General features: G+C 33.7%; 1 protein-coding gene across 1 annotated transcript in view; it reads right to left on the bottom strand.

Moving 5' to 3' along the window:
* Window positions 1-17,940, bottom strand: part of LOC129227411 (uncharacterized) — a 175,237-nt gene that overhangs the window by 78,605 nt on the left and 78,692 nt on the right. The window contains exons 2-3 of the mRNA XM_054861963.1: window positions 9,825-9,913; window positions 434-524 (exon numbers count right to left, since the gene is read on the bottom strand). Coding sequence (XP_054717938.1) covers window positions 434-524; window positions 9,825-9,862 — 129 coding nt within the window. The 5' untranslated portion in view covers window positions 9,863-9,913. The remainder of the gene's footprint in view (window positions 1-433; window positions 525-9,824; window positions 9,914-17,940) is intronic.

The following is a 17,940-nucleotide window of genomic DNA, read 5'->3' as shown; positions in this document are numbered from 1 at the left end:
TTATTTCATACATTATTTATATCTTTGAAAAATAAATTCCTATTTAAACATGGCCTTTCATTTTGGATGTTTTTGCATTATTAGGCAAGGTTTTTGTTATTTTGCAGTAAAATTTGCATTGAGTATGCACCTTTCTTCCCCTCCCCCCAACCTAAAATTTCTAAATTAAAGGGCTGATTCAAACATTTTAATTCTTGTAGTGCATCCCCCCCCCCCCTTCAGATCCAATGCAAATGCTTTTGGGCACAACAATCACAAGATATTCATGATGCTTTTTGACCCTTTTAGTGCTGTTTGATATTAAAAACTTCATTTAAAAGAAACTTTGGAGATTATTAAAATACCATACAGAGATTTAAAACATCCTGATATATGTATTGACTTTTTTGAAAAAAAAAAAAAAAACATGTGAGATGCGTATTGCTGCATTTACCTTAATGGGTCCAAGTTCAACATTTTCATAATGGAAATGTGCACACTCATCTAGTTTGGGAAATCGAGTGTCTCCAGAACTAGATGGACTCCTGCGAAAAGAAAAGTTTTCCTTTAACATCAATGAAATATTAAAATATAATGGATGAATAAGAATCATGACTCATGAATCATACTTCATATTATTTGGATGCATAAATAAGTGAAATATAACAAATACACTACAAACTATTCCAATTACATTTCACAACTTTATCAATATTTATGTACTTAAGACAACTGAGTTTCTTGTGAGAGCAGTGTGTGCTGCCATGGGCAAGTAAACAGCAGTATCTGCAGAAATGAGTTTTCGAGATATTTGAAGAAATGTGTGTTGGATACAATACTAACAATAGGGAAGTGTTGGAATCAGGCGCTTTTTTTTAGGTGGGGGGGCCTTTTTTTCAGCAGAGACCAAATAGGCAAGCTTGTTCAATAAAGCTAACATACAACAGATGACAAAAATGCAAAAAGTGAAAAATTTGTAGTTACTGCTCTTTACCTGCCCACGGCAGTGTACAAAAATATAGCAGCGGTTAGGGCTCGTAGGTCTGTTTTTCTAGTTCTTATTAGATCAGGAAAAAAAATACAGAGCGTTCATAACCGCTGCTTGTAAAGTAACAAAATTTTGTGTACAACATAACAAAGGATGGGAACTTCCTTTTTTTTCTTGAGCAAATAAAAAATAATAATAAATCGTTCAAAAGTTTGCAACCAGAGGACATTTTTAATGAAATACACTTTTTCCTGATAATCAAAGCTCGATCTATGTGACTTTTAGCTTTGGAGGCATTTCAAAATCTCAGAAATGGTAATACTCCTAGAACTTTACCCGATCTTAAATACAGCATGTCATAACATGATCGTTGCACTTCAAAGCATACTGCAGCCAAATGTAGAACATGCTATCTTGCTATTGTAGAAGGTCGAGGAAAATGATGGCCATAATGTTGAACATGCTTTGATGCAAGATTTGTTTTAAAATTTTAGTAAATGTACAATAAATGTGTAACTCATAAAAACGCATCCTATCGTGGTGAAATTTTGCACTATTTTTATTCATTCAAATTCCTTTCCTCTCATTATGTTATACATTACATTTTATAAATTTCTGAGCAGTAATTTTGCCACTAGACAAGTTTAAAGTAGGGTCGTTTAATTATGGGCACCCTGTATTTAATCTGATATTTTACCGCAATATCAATTACTTATTTCTCAACATCCAAGATTTTTTTTTCTACATTTTTTGTTCAGAATATAATTTTTTAGCAATAATTTTTAAACAGAACTTTGAAACTTGATCAAGATGTCCCAAGTACGAGGTATGGGGTACCTTGAACCACATTGTATCAAAAACTTCTTTTGCACAACTGGAGGTAAATGTTATCGAATATGGTCCTCAAATAGTTTCTTTTTCTATTTAAAGCATTAAATTTTCAATCTCAATGAAGTTCATTAAATTATTCTGTTTGAAAAAAAAACCCATCTCTGATTGTAAAATGAAATTTGAAGTAACTATTGTTTTTTAAAAAAGGGAATAATCATTAAATAAAGAAAAATAAATCTTTGGAAAAATACTATTTATGATAGAAAGTGATATTTAATGCACATTTAAGTTTGTAAATGATACATATTTTAATGAAATTTATGCAGAGGATAACCCTTCAATTCCTGAAAAGACAGTGCTCTTGCAAGGACTAAGTCACTTTTATGGTTTCAAATACTATTGAAGGACAAAAGAATTTCATTATGCATTTCATAATAAAATGTGTTTCTTCCTGTGATTTAGAGCATGCATTACACATTTAATTATTTTGAAAAACTGCAAGCTCCTTTTCAAATAATAGATGAAAACCACAAAATTGCAAATTTTCATAAAACTTTTGATAAAAAATATTGTTATATTTATTGCTCTACTAGCTGTACCCGACGCGCGTTGCTACGCCAACAAAAAAATACATCATTATACTGATTTTCATGACAATCGGTTGAACGGGGCAGAAGTTGCTACTCTGCAGTGCCACCTGGTGGCGAGTGGCTTCAATGAGCATATTATGCACCTTCTCCGTGGTAAAATACATATATATATTACAGGGGTTGGCAGGGGAAATGGTCCGTTAACGGACCCTTCACAAAAATACGATCAACCCTTCACAAAAATACGATTACTCAAAACGGACCCTTCACAAAATTCCGATCAACCAAAACGGACCCTTCACAAAATTCCGATCAACCAAAACGGACCCTTCACAAAATTCCGATCAACCAAAACGGGACCCTTCACAAAATTCTAATCAACAAAAAAGGATCTTTCACAAATCATTTACTGTAAAAGCAAATTTAAAATCAAAATAACGGCTAATTTTTCAAAAGAAATGTCTGCATATTTCTGTGATGCTTAGTGTTTCTTTTATCACAGCAGAATAAAAATAGCCTGCAACGATGTTGTTGTTATAGATTTTTCTGAAAATGTTATGGCCTCTGCATATTGATATTGCTGCCTCAGCACCTTTCTCCCTCTGCTCTCAATCTAAACAATAATAACACGTATCAGCGAATTGAACTTGGTACTACAGATATGGTTACCAACTATAAAATTAACATTAACGCTAAATAAATAAACGTCTAGTAAACCTTTCACAGGGACTTGGAAAATATTCCTAACATTTTCCAGCTTGGCAATTTTTGTGCCTTTATGGTGTGATGTTTTAACGTTATCTTAAGAAGAAATTATATTAGTTTTGAATTTTTTATGCTAACAGGGGTGCTCGTGTATCGGTTATAAACCGGAATTCCTGTATTTTTTTCCTATGTCCATATCGGGAATCTGGTATTGTCCATTGTTTTACATTACCCCACCTCTTTTTTTTTCTTCTTCTTTTCTAACTACGAATTTTCGGCGAAAATGTCGGTGGTTATCAATAGTATTCATCATGTAAACCTTTTAAAATGCAATTCTAAAATTGTTTTACTTAAATAAACTCTTTTATTTGCTGTTTTTCACTCTTGATGCCTTCATTTTGAAAAACGCGATCTCTTTGCATCCGGTATGACAATCAAATCTTACTCATTTTTCATGCTAACTAAGCTTTGTTACGAGGCAAATAAATAAAAATTCTCATTATTTTTAGTGAAATCATTAGTTTAAGCAGAATTTCGTGTTCTTTTAAAAGTGTCAAGACGGTTCGATGGTTTAATTTTATTTTTGCTTCAACTATGTCGATAGACATTATCAATATGTTTATCATTAACCTTTAATATGCAATTTGAAAAGATTTTACTAATATAAATTCTTTTATATTCCGTTCTTATACTTTTGATGCCTTCACTTCAAAAATTTCAATCTTTTTGCATCTGCTATAGGAATGGAATTTTTTGCATTTTTTTAAATGCTTACTACGCTTTATTCAGAGGTAAACAAATAAAATTTATACTTATTTTTGTTAAAATTACAAATTTAAAACGAAATTTCGTGCTCTGTAAAAATTCATGCGCCAAAAAGCTAAATACTGAACAACTGCCTGATTTTTTTTTTTTTCAATTATTTTATGATTTTACTCTTTATACAAAATCTTCAGAAAAAATTTCTAGTACAATTTAACAAGATGTGGAACGGTATATAGATACTGATACATCTAGGTTGACCATCCGCTGGAGAATGATACCTCCCTATTGCTATGATAACCTTCGAAAATGCCCTAGAAAAGACAAAAAATACTGTAAAACTTCCAACAAATTATTTCAATGCCGTAGTTTGCTCCATGAGCCTCCCCCTCCCCCAAACGCATTTATTAATGTTTATAAATTTAAATTTTTCGTTTTTACAAAATAATTTTATTTTACAAAAAAAAAAAAAAACGATCTTTCATAAAAATTTTTTTGATTTTTCACAAAAAAATTTCGTTTTTCACAAAAATATTTGATTTTTCACAAAAAACGGACCCTGTGAAAAACCCTGGACAGACCCCTGATATAGCAATTTTCATAATAATCGGTCCAGGTATCAAGTGAAGCCGTGACTATACTCAAATTTTGTACTCACGCAGTTTGCAAGATCAATCAATCGCTAAAAATATCAAATAGAAAAAGTTTTAAATCCCCCCGTTGCATGAAAAGCCATAAAACAATAAAGAAAGAATTTATTTGTTCAAACTCAAGAAAAATGGCAACAGCTAACTTCTTATCAATTCGCAACTCCAACGAACTATAGGGGGCACTGAAGTCACTGTCTAATGGCGGAATTGAAAACTAAAACAAACGCACATGGTAACGAAGAAAATGCTAAAAGTGCTGTGATTTTTGTTCGTACGTATGATTTTTTCGCTTTATTCTTTTTAAATTAATTTTCAAAGTGTTGTGGATATTCTGGCCCACGTAGAAAGAAATGAGAATTCAAGAAGCATTACTAAACGTCAAAGATTAATGCAAACTACGTAGTTCGTAGTTCTAAGCAGCTATTTCCACGATGTTGAATTCGATATTTATCAATTCTTGATAAAACTAAATAATAATTGTGGCCTGACAAGAATAACAATTAATGCTAGAAAATTCAATGTGACATTACAAATTGTTATCGAAAGAAGATGATACTTTTTTGCCTTGCTTGGCTAGCGCTTATTTTTTTTTCCATTTGTAGCTGAGTTATTTCTCTCGAATTCCCGAATCGGTTCATTTAAAAATTTTCTGTTTCGATTTTTCTAATTTCTGAGTTACGATTTAATTGTGTCATGTTATGCAAATCATCAACAAAATTCTCACGGATATATGGTGGTAGTTTTCTTTTCAGTTGATTGACCATTATTTCCTTTCACTTATCGAATTCTGTAATCTTACTACCATTTTATTCCACTCATGATAAAAATTAAAAATGGTTTAACTAAAAACGCGAAATCTCGCCAAGGCTACTTTGCTCGCACTATACTAAAACTATAACCCTAAACAAATTTGGCGAAACCTTTCAGCTGAAAATAAAAGGAATAAAGTAAATTCTTTCTCGGTTATTCATTTTGTTCTACGATAATATATTCAAGAAAATATTTTGCATACTGTCCATTCCAACTAAATGCTGCTGTAAAATATGGTAAGTTTAATTAATTTAAGATTTAAAAAAAAAACCCATATTCTTACAAATTCATACAAAACAATAAAAAATTTTACCTTGTATAACGTTATCCAAGTTTGTTAATCCAGAATTTTTGCTTTCACCAATTATTAAGGAAATAATGAAAACTAACATTATTTTGAGAAGCTCGAAAATACTAATAAGGGACGAATTAATTTCTGTAGCTGAAAGCAAACTAAGACACATCGATTGCGTTAATAAATACTCAGAACAAACTGCCTGTGTTTACGTCAACAGACACACGTGGAATGCAACGTGGCAATGTTTAAGTTTCATTTGCAGTTTTGTAAATCACCGCAAGGTAGCGTATTCGAGCGCTGGAGTTCCGAATGAGATCTTTCACGCGAATTAATTTCTGCTGCCGATAATTTTATTCGTATTTATCCAATGGATTGTGACTTAAATTGGAATAAAAAAGAAACTATCGATCGAATTTTTTTCGAACTGGTCTATAAACATTCCCAGTACCAAAAATAACAAACGGTGAAAGTTTCAGCCAAATCTGCTGGGTAGTTTTTGAGTTCATGGATCACATACAGACAAACATTCATTTATATATATATAGATTTAAAAGTTTTATTATTAATTTCAGATATGCGTAAATTTAAGTGAGTAACTATGCACAAGCATAAACACTAGAATAACGAGATAATTGTAAGTGCAAACAAATGGTTAATTGTCCATTTCCTTTTTATATTCACATGTACAGTAACTTCAAAATTAGGGGCGTACCGAGTACTCGGTAACTACTCGGTGCTCGGCCAATTTGCCAAGTACTCGGTATTCGGCCAAATTTTGATCAGATACTCGGCCAATACCGAGTAGTTGCAAAAAACTGAATATTGTCCAAGACAGATATTAAAATTTATAAAAAAGCACAAGCATATATAATTTTCTGCAATCATTTACAAGTTAAATTTAAATTTTGAGAATGAGGAAGTTTGTAATGCTTCAATGGAATATATCTTTATTTTAATGTCCCCAAAGTTAATAAAACTTATTGATTAAAAATTGTGCAAAAAAAAGTAAGTATAGAAAATATGGAATTTTTATATTAAAAATAGATTTTTACTTACTACAAACAAAAATTAGTTATAAAAAATATGAAAATACCTTCGCTAAAAAATTAAAGGAAATAAAACAACGTTAAAAGCCCAGTGCAGACACGTGTTTTGACATTACAAGGAATTCCTTTTTCAATGTACAAAATGTGAGCTCCTGGATTTAAAGGCATCCAACAAAAGTCGGATTCTTTTGTCGAATGTCTTTTCATTCTTTAGCTCACATTTTAAGCACTAAAAAAGACGTTCCTTGTTACGCAGAAACACGTGTCTGCAGTGTTCCTGCACATTTGTTTTATTTGCTTTTAAAAATTATTTATGTTTGGCAGACTAGAACTATAATGGGTTGGTATAATTTGTTTTATTTCCAACTTGATTGATCATACCTTTTATTTACTTATTTTTAATTTTAAAAATATTTTTTTTGTAAAATTTTTAACATAAACAAAATTTTTTAAATAATGCGTAATTAAATTTCAGCAGGAATTTAGTTTTAAAAACTATTATATGGACAAGGAGGTCCATACAACTATTCCAATAAGTTCAAAATTCATCACATGTGTGTCGGTGGTTCTTCTTAAAACATAATTGGTACTTGGTAACTCGGCCAAGTAGTGAAAGGAAGAGTACTCAGTAACTCAGTACTCGGCCGAGTACTCAGAACTCGGCTACTTGGCCAAAGTGCTACTCAGTACGTCTCTATTCAAAATCAAAAAATGAGAAAAGAAAAAATGAAGCTTGAAGAAGTGTCCAAGTAAAATTCAATTTTTTTTTTCATTTGCAGGTTTTGCAAGTCAATTATTAAATAAGTTACAGCTCGAACGATAATTTTTTAATAAGTTATTTCTCGAACTTGAGCGATGGCTCGCCCAATTTTAAATTTAACAACTTTAACTAAAAATACTTTTTTCTATATACTTTTTTCTATTTTATCAAGAAACATTCTTTAATCCAGCATATAAAACCAAGTCTGATAAGAATTGAATATTTTATTCAAGTAAATTAATGTTTAGAAGTGTCCAAAACAATTGTGAGTAACTATGCATGCACAAAATAAAAGATTTCTCTTCCAAAAACTCAAACTTAATTTTTTAGTTCAAAAATACCTAGAGATTTTTCTTTTTTGACCATGGAAAAAGACAAAAGTAACAATATCCGCCTCTAAAATTTGACCAAAACATCTTCGAAATATTGTTTTCCCTAAGACACTGAAAATAATCATGAAGAAACTCGGTTTTTAAAAAGACCAATGAAAAAATTCGTCTTTTCTTTAGAACAAACGCATAGATGGCAGCACCTGAGAAAGCAGGACAATGGTAGATGAAATGCTTTGGGTCAGTGAAGGAATCGGAGGGGGGAGGGGGGGGGCAACAGAACACTGAGTTGAATGTTTTTCGAATCTATTTTTTTATTGAAGAGAAGAAAAGAACGTGTCTTGTGGGGAAAACAGATGATTTTAACAAGAAAATATTTTTTTTCCGTTGGGGGAGGAATCTTATTTTTTAAAAACAAAAAAGAGATCCTTGAGTTGAAAGTTTCAATAGATACAGTGCATTGGTCAGCTGCCTCCCCCCCCCACACACACTGAAAGCATTATGGAGCACCTCAAATTTCGTTTTCAGACATTACATTTCAAAATTTCCAGGGGAAAGCCCCCAAATATCTAACAACATCGAAAAGCGCATAAATTACGTTTTCGAAACTTCAATTTCAAAAAAATTACCGGCCATGTCACCAAATATGGTCTTCAATCGCGTTTTTAAAACTTGAATTTCAGAAAATATTCAGGAAAAAGGGAACCACCGCCTTCCTCTAATGTCATGAAAAAAAAAGGGGATTTCAAACTACACTTACAAAAAAAAAAAAAAAAAAATTGATGTGGAACAGCTCCTGAACCTCTCTTTCTTATATCAGAGAATATTGCTTAAGTTTTTAGAACCTTAATTTCGAAAAATCTCCAGAGAAGAGCTCCAGAACCCCTTGCGCGTAAAATCTTCATATTTAGTCTACATTTGCGTGTTTGGAACTTCAATTTGGAAAAACTGGAAGGGAAAAGAAGGAATTTATTTTGATCTATTTAAAAAAAAAAAATCGATCGAGCACAGTCCCTCAGTTCCATTCCTAACTCTATTAAATGAGGCCTATAATCGCGTTTTTAAGACTTCAATCTTCAATATCTACAAATTTTCGCTAAAAAAGCCATTTGAGTCTTTATTCTCCCAAACATCACCGAAGAAAGACTTAAAATTACGTTTTTGAAACCAGAAGGTTAAAAAATGTTTTTGAAAAGAACCCCTCCCATCCCCATCAGATGAGATTTTTCTTCACTGTGCCCCCCCCCCCCCGTGGCGGATCACTTTGGGAGGGGCCCTTCGAAATCTTTTAACAAACTCTCTTCGGATGCTTGTCCTGATGGTTACCTCACAAATAGTGCCAGATCATTGATTTTTTTCGAAAAACCACCTCCTCTCTCTACCCATTATTTAAGTTTTTATAAAAAGTTCGAATTTAAAAATAACAACAAATAGGGAAAAATTTATAAAATTTAAGATGAGGTTAATACCGAAACATTCTTTATTTGTAATTTATTGCTTTGAAGAAATGAATACATATTTTTAGTTATCTTTCGCGGCATTTTTTGGAGGAGTATGGGAATAAGGAGCACCCCCTCAGAAAAGTTTCGAAATTAAAGCCATAAAACACAAATTTAGGCTCTTTTTGGTCTCATGAGCAGTAGGTGTACTTAGAGAACATTCATAGATTGCCTTACTTAGAGAACATTCATAGATTGCCTAAGTGTCTTAAATTGGCATCTAGAAATAACATAAACGATGGAGCAAAATTTTAGAAATAAAAGTTTTGTTTTGAAGAGAGGGATGTAATTTCTCTTCCATTTAAACCTAAATTTCTTACAAAGTAACACTCATGTGTTAATTTTTTTTTCTCATAATATATTTCCTACACTCATAAGGTTTTGGGAGGAGCCATGGACCCACCCCATCTAGATTCCCCCCCTCCCCCCCCCCAAAAAAAACTCTTTTCTAGCTGCGTCACTGTTGGGTCATAAGTTCTTTTATTCACATTTGTCATTACATGAATGCATTAAAAAAAAAATCAGCGGGAACTAAACGATGAATAGTATTATCTACAAAAAGGTTTGCACTCATTACCTTGTAATATGCTTGATCTTAACATTTGGAGGAGCCATCGGTAGGTTCTTTCACCAACCTATGGTTCCAGCTCTGGCACTTCTCGACAGCTGAAAAGAAAAGAAAAAAACTATTTAAAAAATTAACAACTATTGATACGAAAAAGAAATAGCATATTAACTTTGATGATTATCAAGGACGTACACTGGTGTCCAAAAGTTAAGCATAATTCATAAAATGCGAGAAAAATCTGTAAATTTTCGTAAAATTATATAAAGTTACTTATGGAGATTCATTGGTTGAAGAAGAAACAATATGTTTATGCAAAATAGTATAGTCGATGGTGTCATGCGCGAATTAGGTGCGCGTTTCGGAATGTGGATAAAACAGCTCGCACGCTTTAGAGAGTTCAGGCGCGTTTCATGCAATTGCTGTACCAAGAAACATTGGATCTGGTGAAACAGAACTAATAATGGCACAAAGACGCCAATTGGACATGTTTGCGAAAGGAAGAATCGTTGGAATGCTAGAATCTGGACGATCACAAACTGAAGTGTCTCGTATTCTTAATGTGCCTCAGTGTGTAATCTCGAGACTGTGGCAGAGGTTTTCAAATACGGGAGATGTTACCCGCCGACCAGTACCAGGTCGACCAAGAGTCACAACCGCAAGCCAAGATCGTTTTCTGGCAATTTCTGCACGACGTCATAGGGACAGCTGTGCCAGAGAACTGGGTTCGGCGCTCAGTGCCGTCACAGGAATAACAATTTCGAGGCAAACTGTTTACAGGAGACTCAATCATGTCGGTCTGTATGCCAGAAGACCAGCAGTTTGCATTCCTCTCACATCAGCGCATAAACGCGCTCGTTTAAACTGGAGCTTGCAACATCGGCATTGGAGTCTGGGACAGTGGGCTAATGTGATGTTCAGTGATGAGTCCCGCTTTACTCTACAGAGTGATTCTCGTCAGGTAACAATCTGGAGAGAAAAGGGGACTCGTTTCCAACCGCAAAACATAAGAGAAAGACATCACTTTGCGTCAGCAGGAGTAATGGTGTGGGCGGGCATTATGTTGGATGGCCGCACCGACCTCCATATTTTTGAGACAGGCTCAGTCACTGGTCAAAGATACAGAGACGAGGTTCTTGAGCCTTATGTTCGCTTGTTTCGAGGTGCTGTTGGTTGGTCCTGAGTTCATATTCATGGACGATAACGCGCCATGTCACCGAACAGCTGTGGTCGATGACTTCCTCGAATCAGAAAATATCCAGCGAATGACGTGGCCTGCGAACTCCCCTGATCTGAACCCTATCGAGCATGTCTGGGATATGCTCGGGAGACAACTTGCAGCCCCGCCGCCCCTCCGCTCCGGCTCCGGAGCTTGGAACTGTTTTCCCACAACTCACCAACCTCATAAGTATGAGTAATTGTGCAGCGTGCCTGTCAGAGGTGGCCATACATCTATTGAACTTCAGCATCATCTCTTGTGGAGTAAACTCCTCATATGCCTAATTTTCATTTAAACTATTTTTTGGGATGATAAAAGTAAATATTACCGTTTTTTTGAGTAGTTTATTTATTTTGTAATGAGTTGCTTTTTTTTTCCCCCCTATTTCGTGTTCTCACCTCATACACGCTTTTCGATGACTCACATAAATAACAATTATGCTTAACTTTTGGACACCAGTGTAGATCATAACTGTTGCTTGAGCAAAGGTGTAGCTGAAAATTAATTTTTGCAATGAATCTGATATGGGATTCATTAAGACATTGAAAAAAGTCTGCACTGTGTAAGAGGTTCCTGATGCTATAATATTTGTTTAGATGTGTTATTCCCCTTTCCCCAAAAAGTTAATTTCAGAACACTGAATGCTTTAACCAAAAGTCACTGGGTATAGCTGTTTGAGCCCCCACAGCGATGGCACCCCCCACCCCACAAGAAAAAATATGAAAATTAAAAAAAAACTTAAGATTTCCCTCCTGAAGTAACCATCATGAAAATTTTATTGGCACAGTCTGGGTCATTACCCTACAGCGTGGTCACTTTGGGGTCATGAAACATCACTGAAATTAATTTTTTAATCATTTTTGTATCACCGATTGCTATAGAACGATATCAGTTGATTTAAGCATGTTTTGTAGCATTTTTTCCCCCAAACAAAAGGCAATTAACAACATCGCGAAAAGTCAACATTGCGCTATCAGGTTATCAGGTCAATAATCATGAGTGTAACATTGATCGCGATTGTGTACTCATGATTGTTATTTTTCAAATATTTACTTTAAAAATTATAAATGAGTTGAAAACACTACTGAAATCGTTAACATTTTACTCAAAACCAGGCACGTAGCTAGAACTTTGTTAAGGGGGGGGTCCAAGGTTGTACGAACTTCAAAAGAGGAGGCATGCTAAAGCAGAATTAGTAGCTGATATTTACACAAGATAAGATAAATCCAATCAAAACTTATTATTAAAATATGATAATTAACTAAAATTAATTAAATAATTGAAATCAATAGAGCCATTAGTTAAAATTAGTTAACAAAAATTTTATATTAAGTGGTAAATTAATTATTGAAAGTTTGTAAATTAACATTAAACTGAAAGTTATCATACACAAAGTTTCCAAACATGGGTAAACCTCTGTCCTCCTGAAAATGAGTGATATATTTTCTATTAATAAAAAGGGCACATTAAAAGAAAAACGGAAAACGAAAACTGTTCTAGAAATTACTTGGAAAATGCATGCGATAATTTAATAAAATATTAAAGCTTTGTAATATATTTCAACAAAATATGTACATTTGTACTTATGCCATTTTATTTGAAAACTAGAAAGTAGCCCATCAAGGTATGACGGGTGAAAATTGCTTCAACTCTTCTACATTTGAACGAAGCAATTGCCTGTTTGGTAATATTTTGATAGTTGAAATTTTAACTCTAACACCAGTGGATTAACCCTAAACTCCGGTAGATAGCGTTCATTGTTTTCGTTTCTTCATTCCTCTGAGATGACACAGTCTTACCAGTAGAACTGTTAAGTTACCGGATCGAGTTCAGCCTTGTCACAATAAAGCCTTTCCCTGAATGTTAATCATTACCAAAACATATTATCAAATTACATATCATGCCGTGGCGCGAATTCATTGTTGAAACACGCGGGTTACTCGATCATCGGCATTATTTATATGAGGATAAATAAATCTATATCTATGGAGTCGAATGTATAACTATATGAATGTTATATAACGTAACCCTGTCCGATTTGAACAACATTTCAGGCAAAATCCCACAACTCTCTCAACGAAAATATTAACAAGGTTTCATTTAAAAAGCTTGAATTAGTTTTTATTGATTTACATTTATAATATTCTTTTGATAATGCGAAATAAAATGATATTTCCAATCTTATCCGTTTTATAATTATCATTCCTTTTCATCAATTAAAAGCTTGAACAAACTATTAACTCTTTGAGAGACGGGGGCTTCCTTTGATGCAACCATTTTTTATATATATAAATTTTTTTCTTCAGCCAACTGACACAATGATTCCAGTTAGCTGAAATAAAAAAAAGAGAAGCAAGAAATAAATGGGTTTCTCAAGTGAAGTCACTATTCCTCAAAGGGTAAAAGCTGTTCGAAAAACTTTTAAATATTGGAAAAGGCGTATTGCCGTTTTTTATCTTTTTTTTTTTTTCTAATGGGGCTGTGTTAGAGGCTTTAGCCTTTTGCGGAACAAGTGAGAACCAACCATATGGCATCCAGTCATTCATATGCCACCATTAAGGCGCGGATGTGAATGTCAGAGAAAAATTTGATGCCCAGTTTCCACCAGATGGAGACACCTGAGCTCTTTTCGATGAGAAACTGCAAAAGGAATTTAATTTTGTCAAGAGCTCAAATGACCTAAGGGATCTTTTACATGCCGATTAATGGAATGTATACCTAATGAATTAAATTAAACATCTGTGTGATTTTATTTTAACAACGTGTTGTTAATTTTAACAACAATACATATCATATTTTACAATGCAGGCAATGATTTTTTTTCTTTAATACGATGTTAGCAAAACACTTTATTGCAAGAAATAGCAAATATCTTTAGCTTGAAGAAAATAAGAGTCGAAAAAATTTAAAAAAAAGCGATATAGAAACGAAAAACTCAAAAAAATTTATCTCGTATTCACCTTTTTTGTTTCTTTGCTTGTAACGCAGTAAATAGCGGTAATTTTCACCTAGTAATTTATAGTTAAATGCATATGCCTGTTTTTTGTTACGTTTAATGCTACCTTCACAATTTACTAAAGATGGATGCATAGATGCTAATTAAATAACTTCTCAGTACAATTGGAATACAAATATGCTTTATGGGACAACATCGAATAAGAGATGAGAGAGAGAGATAATTTTTCTTCAACTAAAAAACTAACTTTTTCTTTTGGGATCATAGAATCACAATTCAGTAAAATTTAAAAGTATTAATTCGTAATAAATTACTTATTACATGCTTTAATATGGCCGAACTTGTAATTTCATAAACTGATCACAGAAAAATATTCAAGTAATTTTCAATTATTTTTCTATAAAATTTTGATTCCGCAAAAAATTCGTTACATCAACTTCAAGTTTTATTTATTCATTTATTTTATTTATTTTACCTTCAAACACGAATTCTTTTTGGGCATTTAATATGTTCAATGATCATGCTTAAATATTGGGGGGAAAACATCAGAAAAAAAATCTATGTAATTTGTTACTCAGAAAGGAGAGAAATGTTAAAAATAATCTAAAAGTTCAAATAAAATTGTTATCAAAATATAAAATGAATCTGAAATGAACCATGTCAAAAATATAAAGAGTTAAAATGAAAAAAAAAAAATCAATAATAATTTTTTCTCATCCTCAAGCACATGAAATGTGTAGAATTTCTTTTTTCGCTGCTGGCTTAGAATCTAAAATTAGTTTTTAAATGGAAAAACACATTAACACGTAAAATTGCTTGTATTTTTAAGAAAACTTTAAAAGGGAGCACTGGCTCTTACCTAGTTTGGGTAAACTTAATTTTCTTTTGCATATATTTTTCTTCAAGATATGTTTCCTATAAGTATGATATAGATAAAAACTGCGTGTTAAAACAGAAAAAAATCGGAATTCAATTACTGATTCACCAGGAACGCACCTCACTCTGGCTGTCTTTCGTGCAACATGCGTCTATGAAATCCGCGAAAATCCAAAAAGAAAGGAGACAGAAATAAAGAAAACCACGCCAATGAGACTGGGAGACAATGAGACTGGGGGGCAATAAATGCTTGTTTTTACTTTGCCGATGGCAATCTGATGGACCAAAGGAGAGGGGCTGAATTTCAAGGTCACACGACCCAGCTGGTTTGAAAGACGATACGGACATTTCCCGGTTTCCGACGTAGTGCGCGACAGTAAAAGGCAGACGAAAATTGGGAACCTGCAGTTGGTGCACGAGGTTCTCGTGTTCTGAATTGACTCAAGGACTGAGAAATTTTCCGATTAATGGGAATATTTAAGGGGAAAATGCAGGGTTTTATAAAAACATTCTCTTTCGGAAAAATTTTGTTGATGCGAGATGCAACAACTGAGAAAAAATGACAGGGGTCTTTCGGGAAGGGGGGGGGGTCCGGACCCCATGGACCCACCCCTTGGCTACGTCCTTACAAACTCTTTCGCCACCTGGGCTCTGAGCCCGTTTCCCAACAAAACACGTAAAATTTATTCTACTCCAATTCCGAGCAGGGCCCCCGCGAGGAAAGGGTCCCTCCGACTAGGATGACATGACCTCTCGTCGACCCTGCTCTCAGTTCATTACCATCGCTCATTTTTAAAATGTAAAACGATTTGACAAAGTGGGCGCAAGCAAATGATCTATGAGTCTGAGAAGGGAACACCCACGTTTTTGTTTAAAGACATTAGAACGTTTTCCAAGTCCATCATAACTTCCATTAAAGTGACAGCAAGTAAAGTTTGGAACAAAGCGTCAATTAAAGCGAGAACGCAATTAAGATCCCAACGCGAACACGAGTTCTTAAAAAGGAATCTGTAGCTCGATCCAGTGCTCATTCTAAAGCTCTGACGTAATCAGGGGTGCCCACACGGGGGGGGGGGGATTATGGCGCAAGTTGCGCCATCAAAATTTTGCAGGGGAGATTTATTTATTTTTTTATTTAAATGTTTTTATTGATTAATTTTAATTATTTACTTCATTTTATTTTATTCTGTTAATATTTTATTTCATTTAATTATTTAGTTTGTGTATGTGTGTGTGTGTATGTTATTGGCGTACCACAGAACTTTTCCAATAAAATAATAATTATTATTATTATAAATAAATAAATAAAAATATTTTTAAAAAAATTAATAAAATAAAAAAGAGAGCAAAAAAATTAAAAAAGGGAAATAGGGTTGAGAAAATGGGGGGGGGGATTTCTGCCATTGAACGGGGGGGGCACCCCTGGACGTAACAAAACAAAATAAAAGGGCTGTTAACCTTCTTTCTTAAAAACACGCACAAAAATAAGATCATCCACTTTTTCTCATCTAAAAATTGGAACATTTTTCAATAGTGAAATGTGCGTATACCATCTATGTTATGTATATATTATGAAACATTTTTAAATGCCGAATCAGTAAATTTCGAGTAAAAACTTTAATTTGGTAGTAAAAGAACAAATGAAGCAAAAATAACAAAAAAAAAAAAAAAAACATCAAAATATCGCAATATATCAGGAATCGTATGAAGAAAAAGAATTGTATTCCCAAAGATCTAAATAAGAGTATTCGATTAGCCATTATGTGGTTTCAATGCTTTACTTCACATTATTCATTATAATGTATGTTGAGCTGGATTATCAAAGTTTCCGTTTGTTTAAATGCAGTTTCTGAAAAAGTTTAACCTCTAACCGACGTGCAGGAAGAAAAGCATTTTAGTCTAAGGGCGCCCATATGCAAAACTGTAAGGGGGGGCTCAGGTATTTTCCCCATAGTTTAGCAGGATATTTTCCCCATGGAAACTTATTTTCGTGCAGATTAGAGTTATTAAAATTTGACGTTTTTAATAAGTTATTCATTAACGGCTGGAGAAGAAATATTTTTACATTTTTAAAAAGAAAAAACTACTAAAAGCAAGGAAGTTCTAATTTCTAAGGGGGGCTTGAGCCCTCACTTGTACCCTCATATGGGCGCCCTTGGTCTAAAACGATTCCAAAAAATATCGGCATTCATATATTACTTAAAATTAAGCGTAAAATATTTTTTTCTTTGTCAAGCAACATTATGCACTACAGTGAAACCTGTGTAAGTTGACCACCTCCGGTGCACTACTTTTGGGGTCAACTTACAGAGGTTGATTTATATGATAAGGGCTAATTCCGTGCCTGAAAAAAGCGGTCAACTTTGACAGGTGATTAACTTACAAGGGTGGTCAACTTCACAGGTTTTACTGTATGCAACAAGAACTTTTTCTCAAATTTCACATCAGGAAAAAATAAAGAAAAATACTTGTATTACAAAATTAGAACACTGAACGACTATTTGAAGTGCTTTCGATTACTACACTTTTCGTTGATTTTTATCCTGTTATCTTTATTTTTTACGACACCAAATTATTTGATTCAGATCAGGGATTCTCAAACTTTTCTGATTCGCTGCGCCCTTTTGAAGAATTACAATTTTTCTCATGACACCTTTGTCTGTTCCTGTTGTACTTGTATAATACATATTAATACCGTGAACTAATGTGACACTTCGCGACATCGCTTGCCTTTCCGTGGGGCAACCCCAGTGTGCCGCGACATCCACTTTGAGTACAATTGATTTAGATGACTCTTGTCATAGAACTTAAAACTTACACAGTGTTATAAACCCTAGGACAAAACAATAATTGATTTAAATATTGTGACGTAGGGCATTGTGATGTGGACGTACGTGGAGGTTGAAGGACTCGTCCGTGGCTGAGTTTTGAACCATATGCCTTTGTGTTACTACCCCAGTACTTTAACCGCTGTGCCAAAACGGACAGGTACACTATCATTAGCAACAGGCATAACTATAGCCAGAACGCCTGGTTTCGGCGCCTTATCTGTTAATAATTGTATCGCTTTCTCGCTT

The sequence above is a fragment of the Uloborus diversus genome, chromosome 8 (assembly GCF_026930045.1).
Source record: "Uloborus diversus isolate 005 chromosome 8, Udiv.v.3.1, whole genome shotgun sequence".
NCBI classification, from domain to species: Eukaryota; Metazoa; Arthropoda; class Arachnida; order Araneae; family Uloboridae; genus Uloborus; species Uloborus diversus.
Note: the sequence above shows the minus strand (reverse complement) of the source record. Positions and strands in the feature narration are given on the sequence as shown.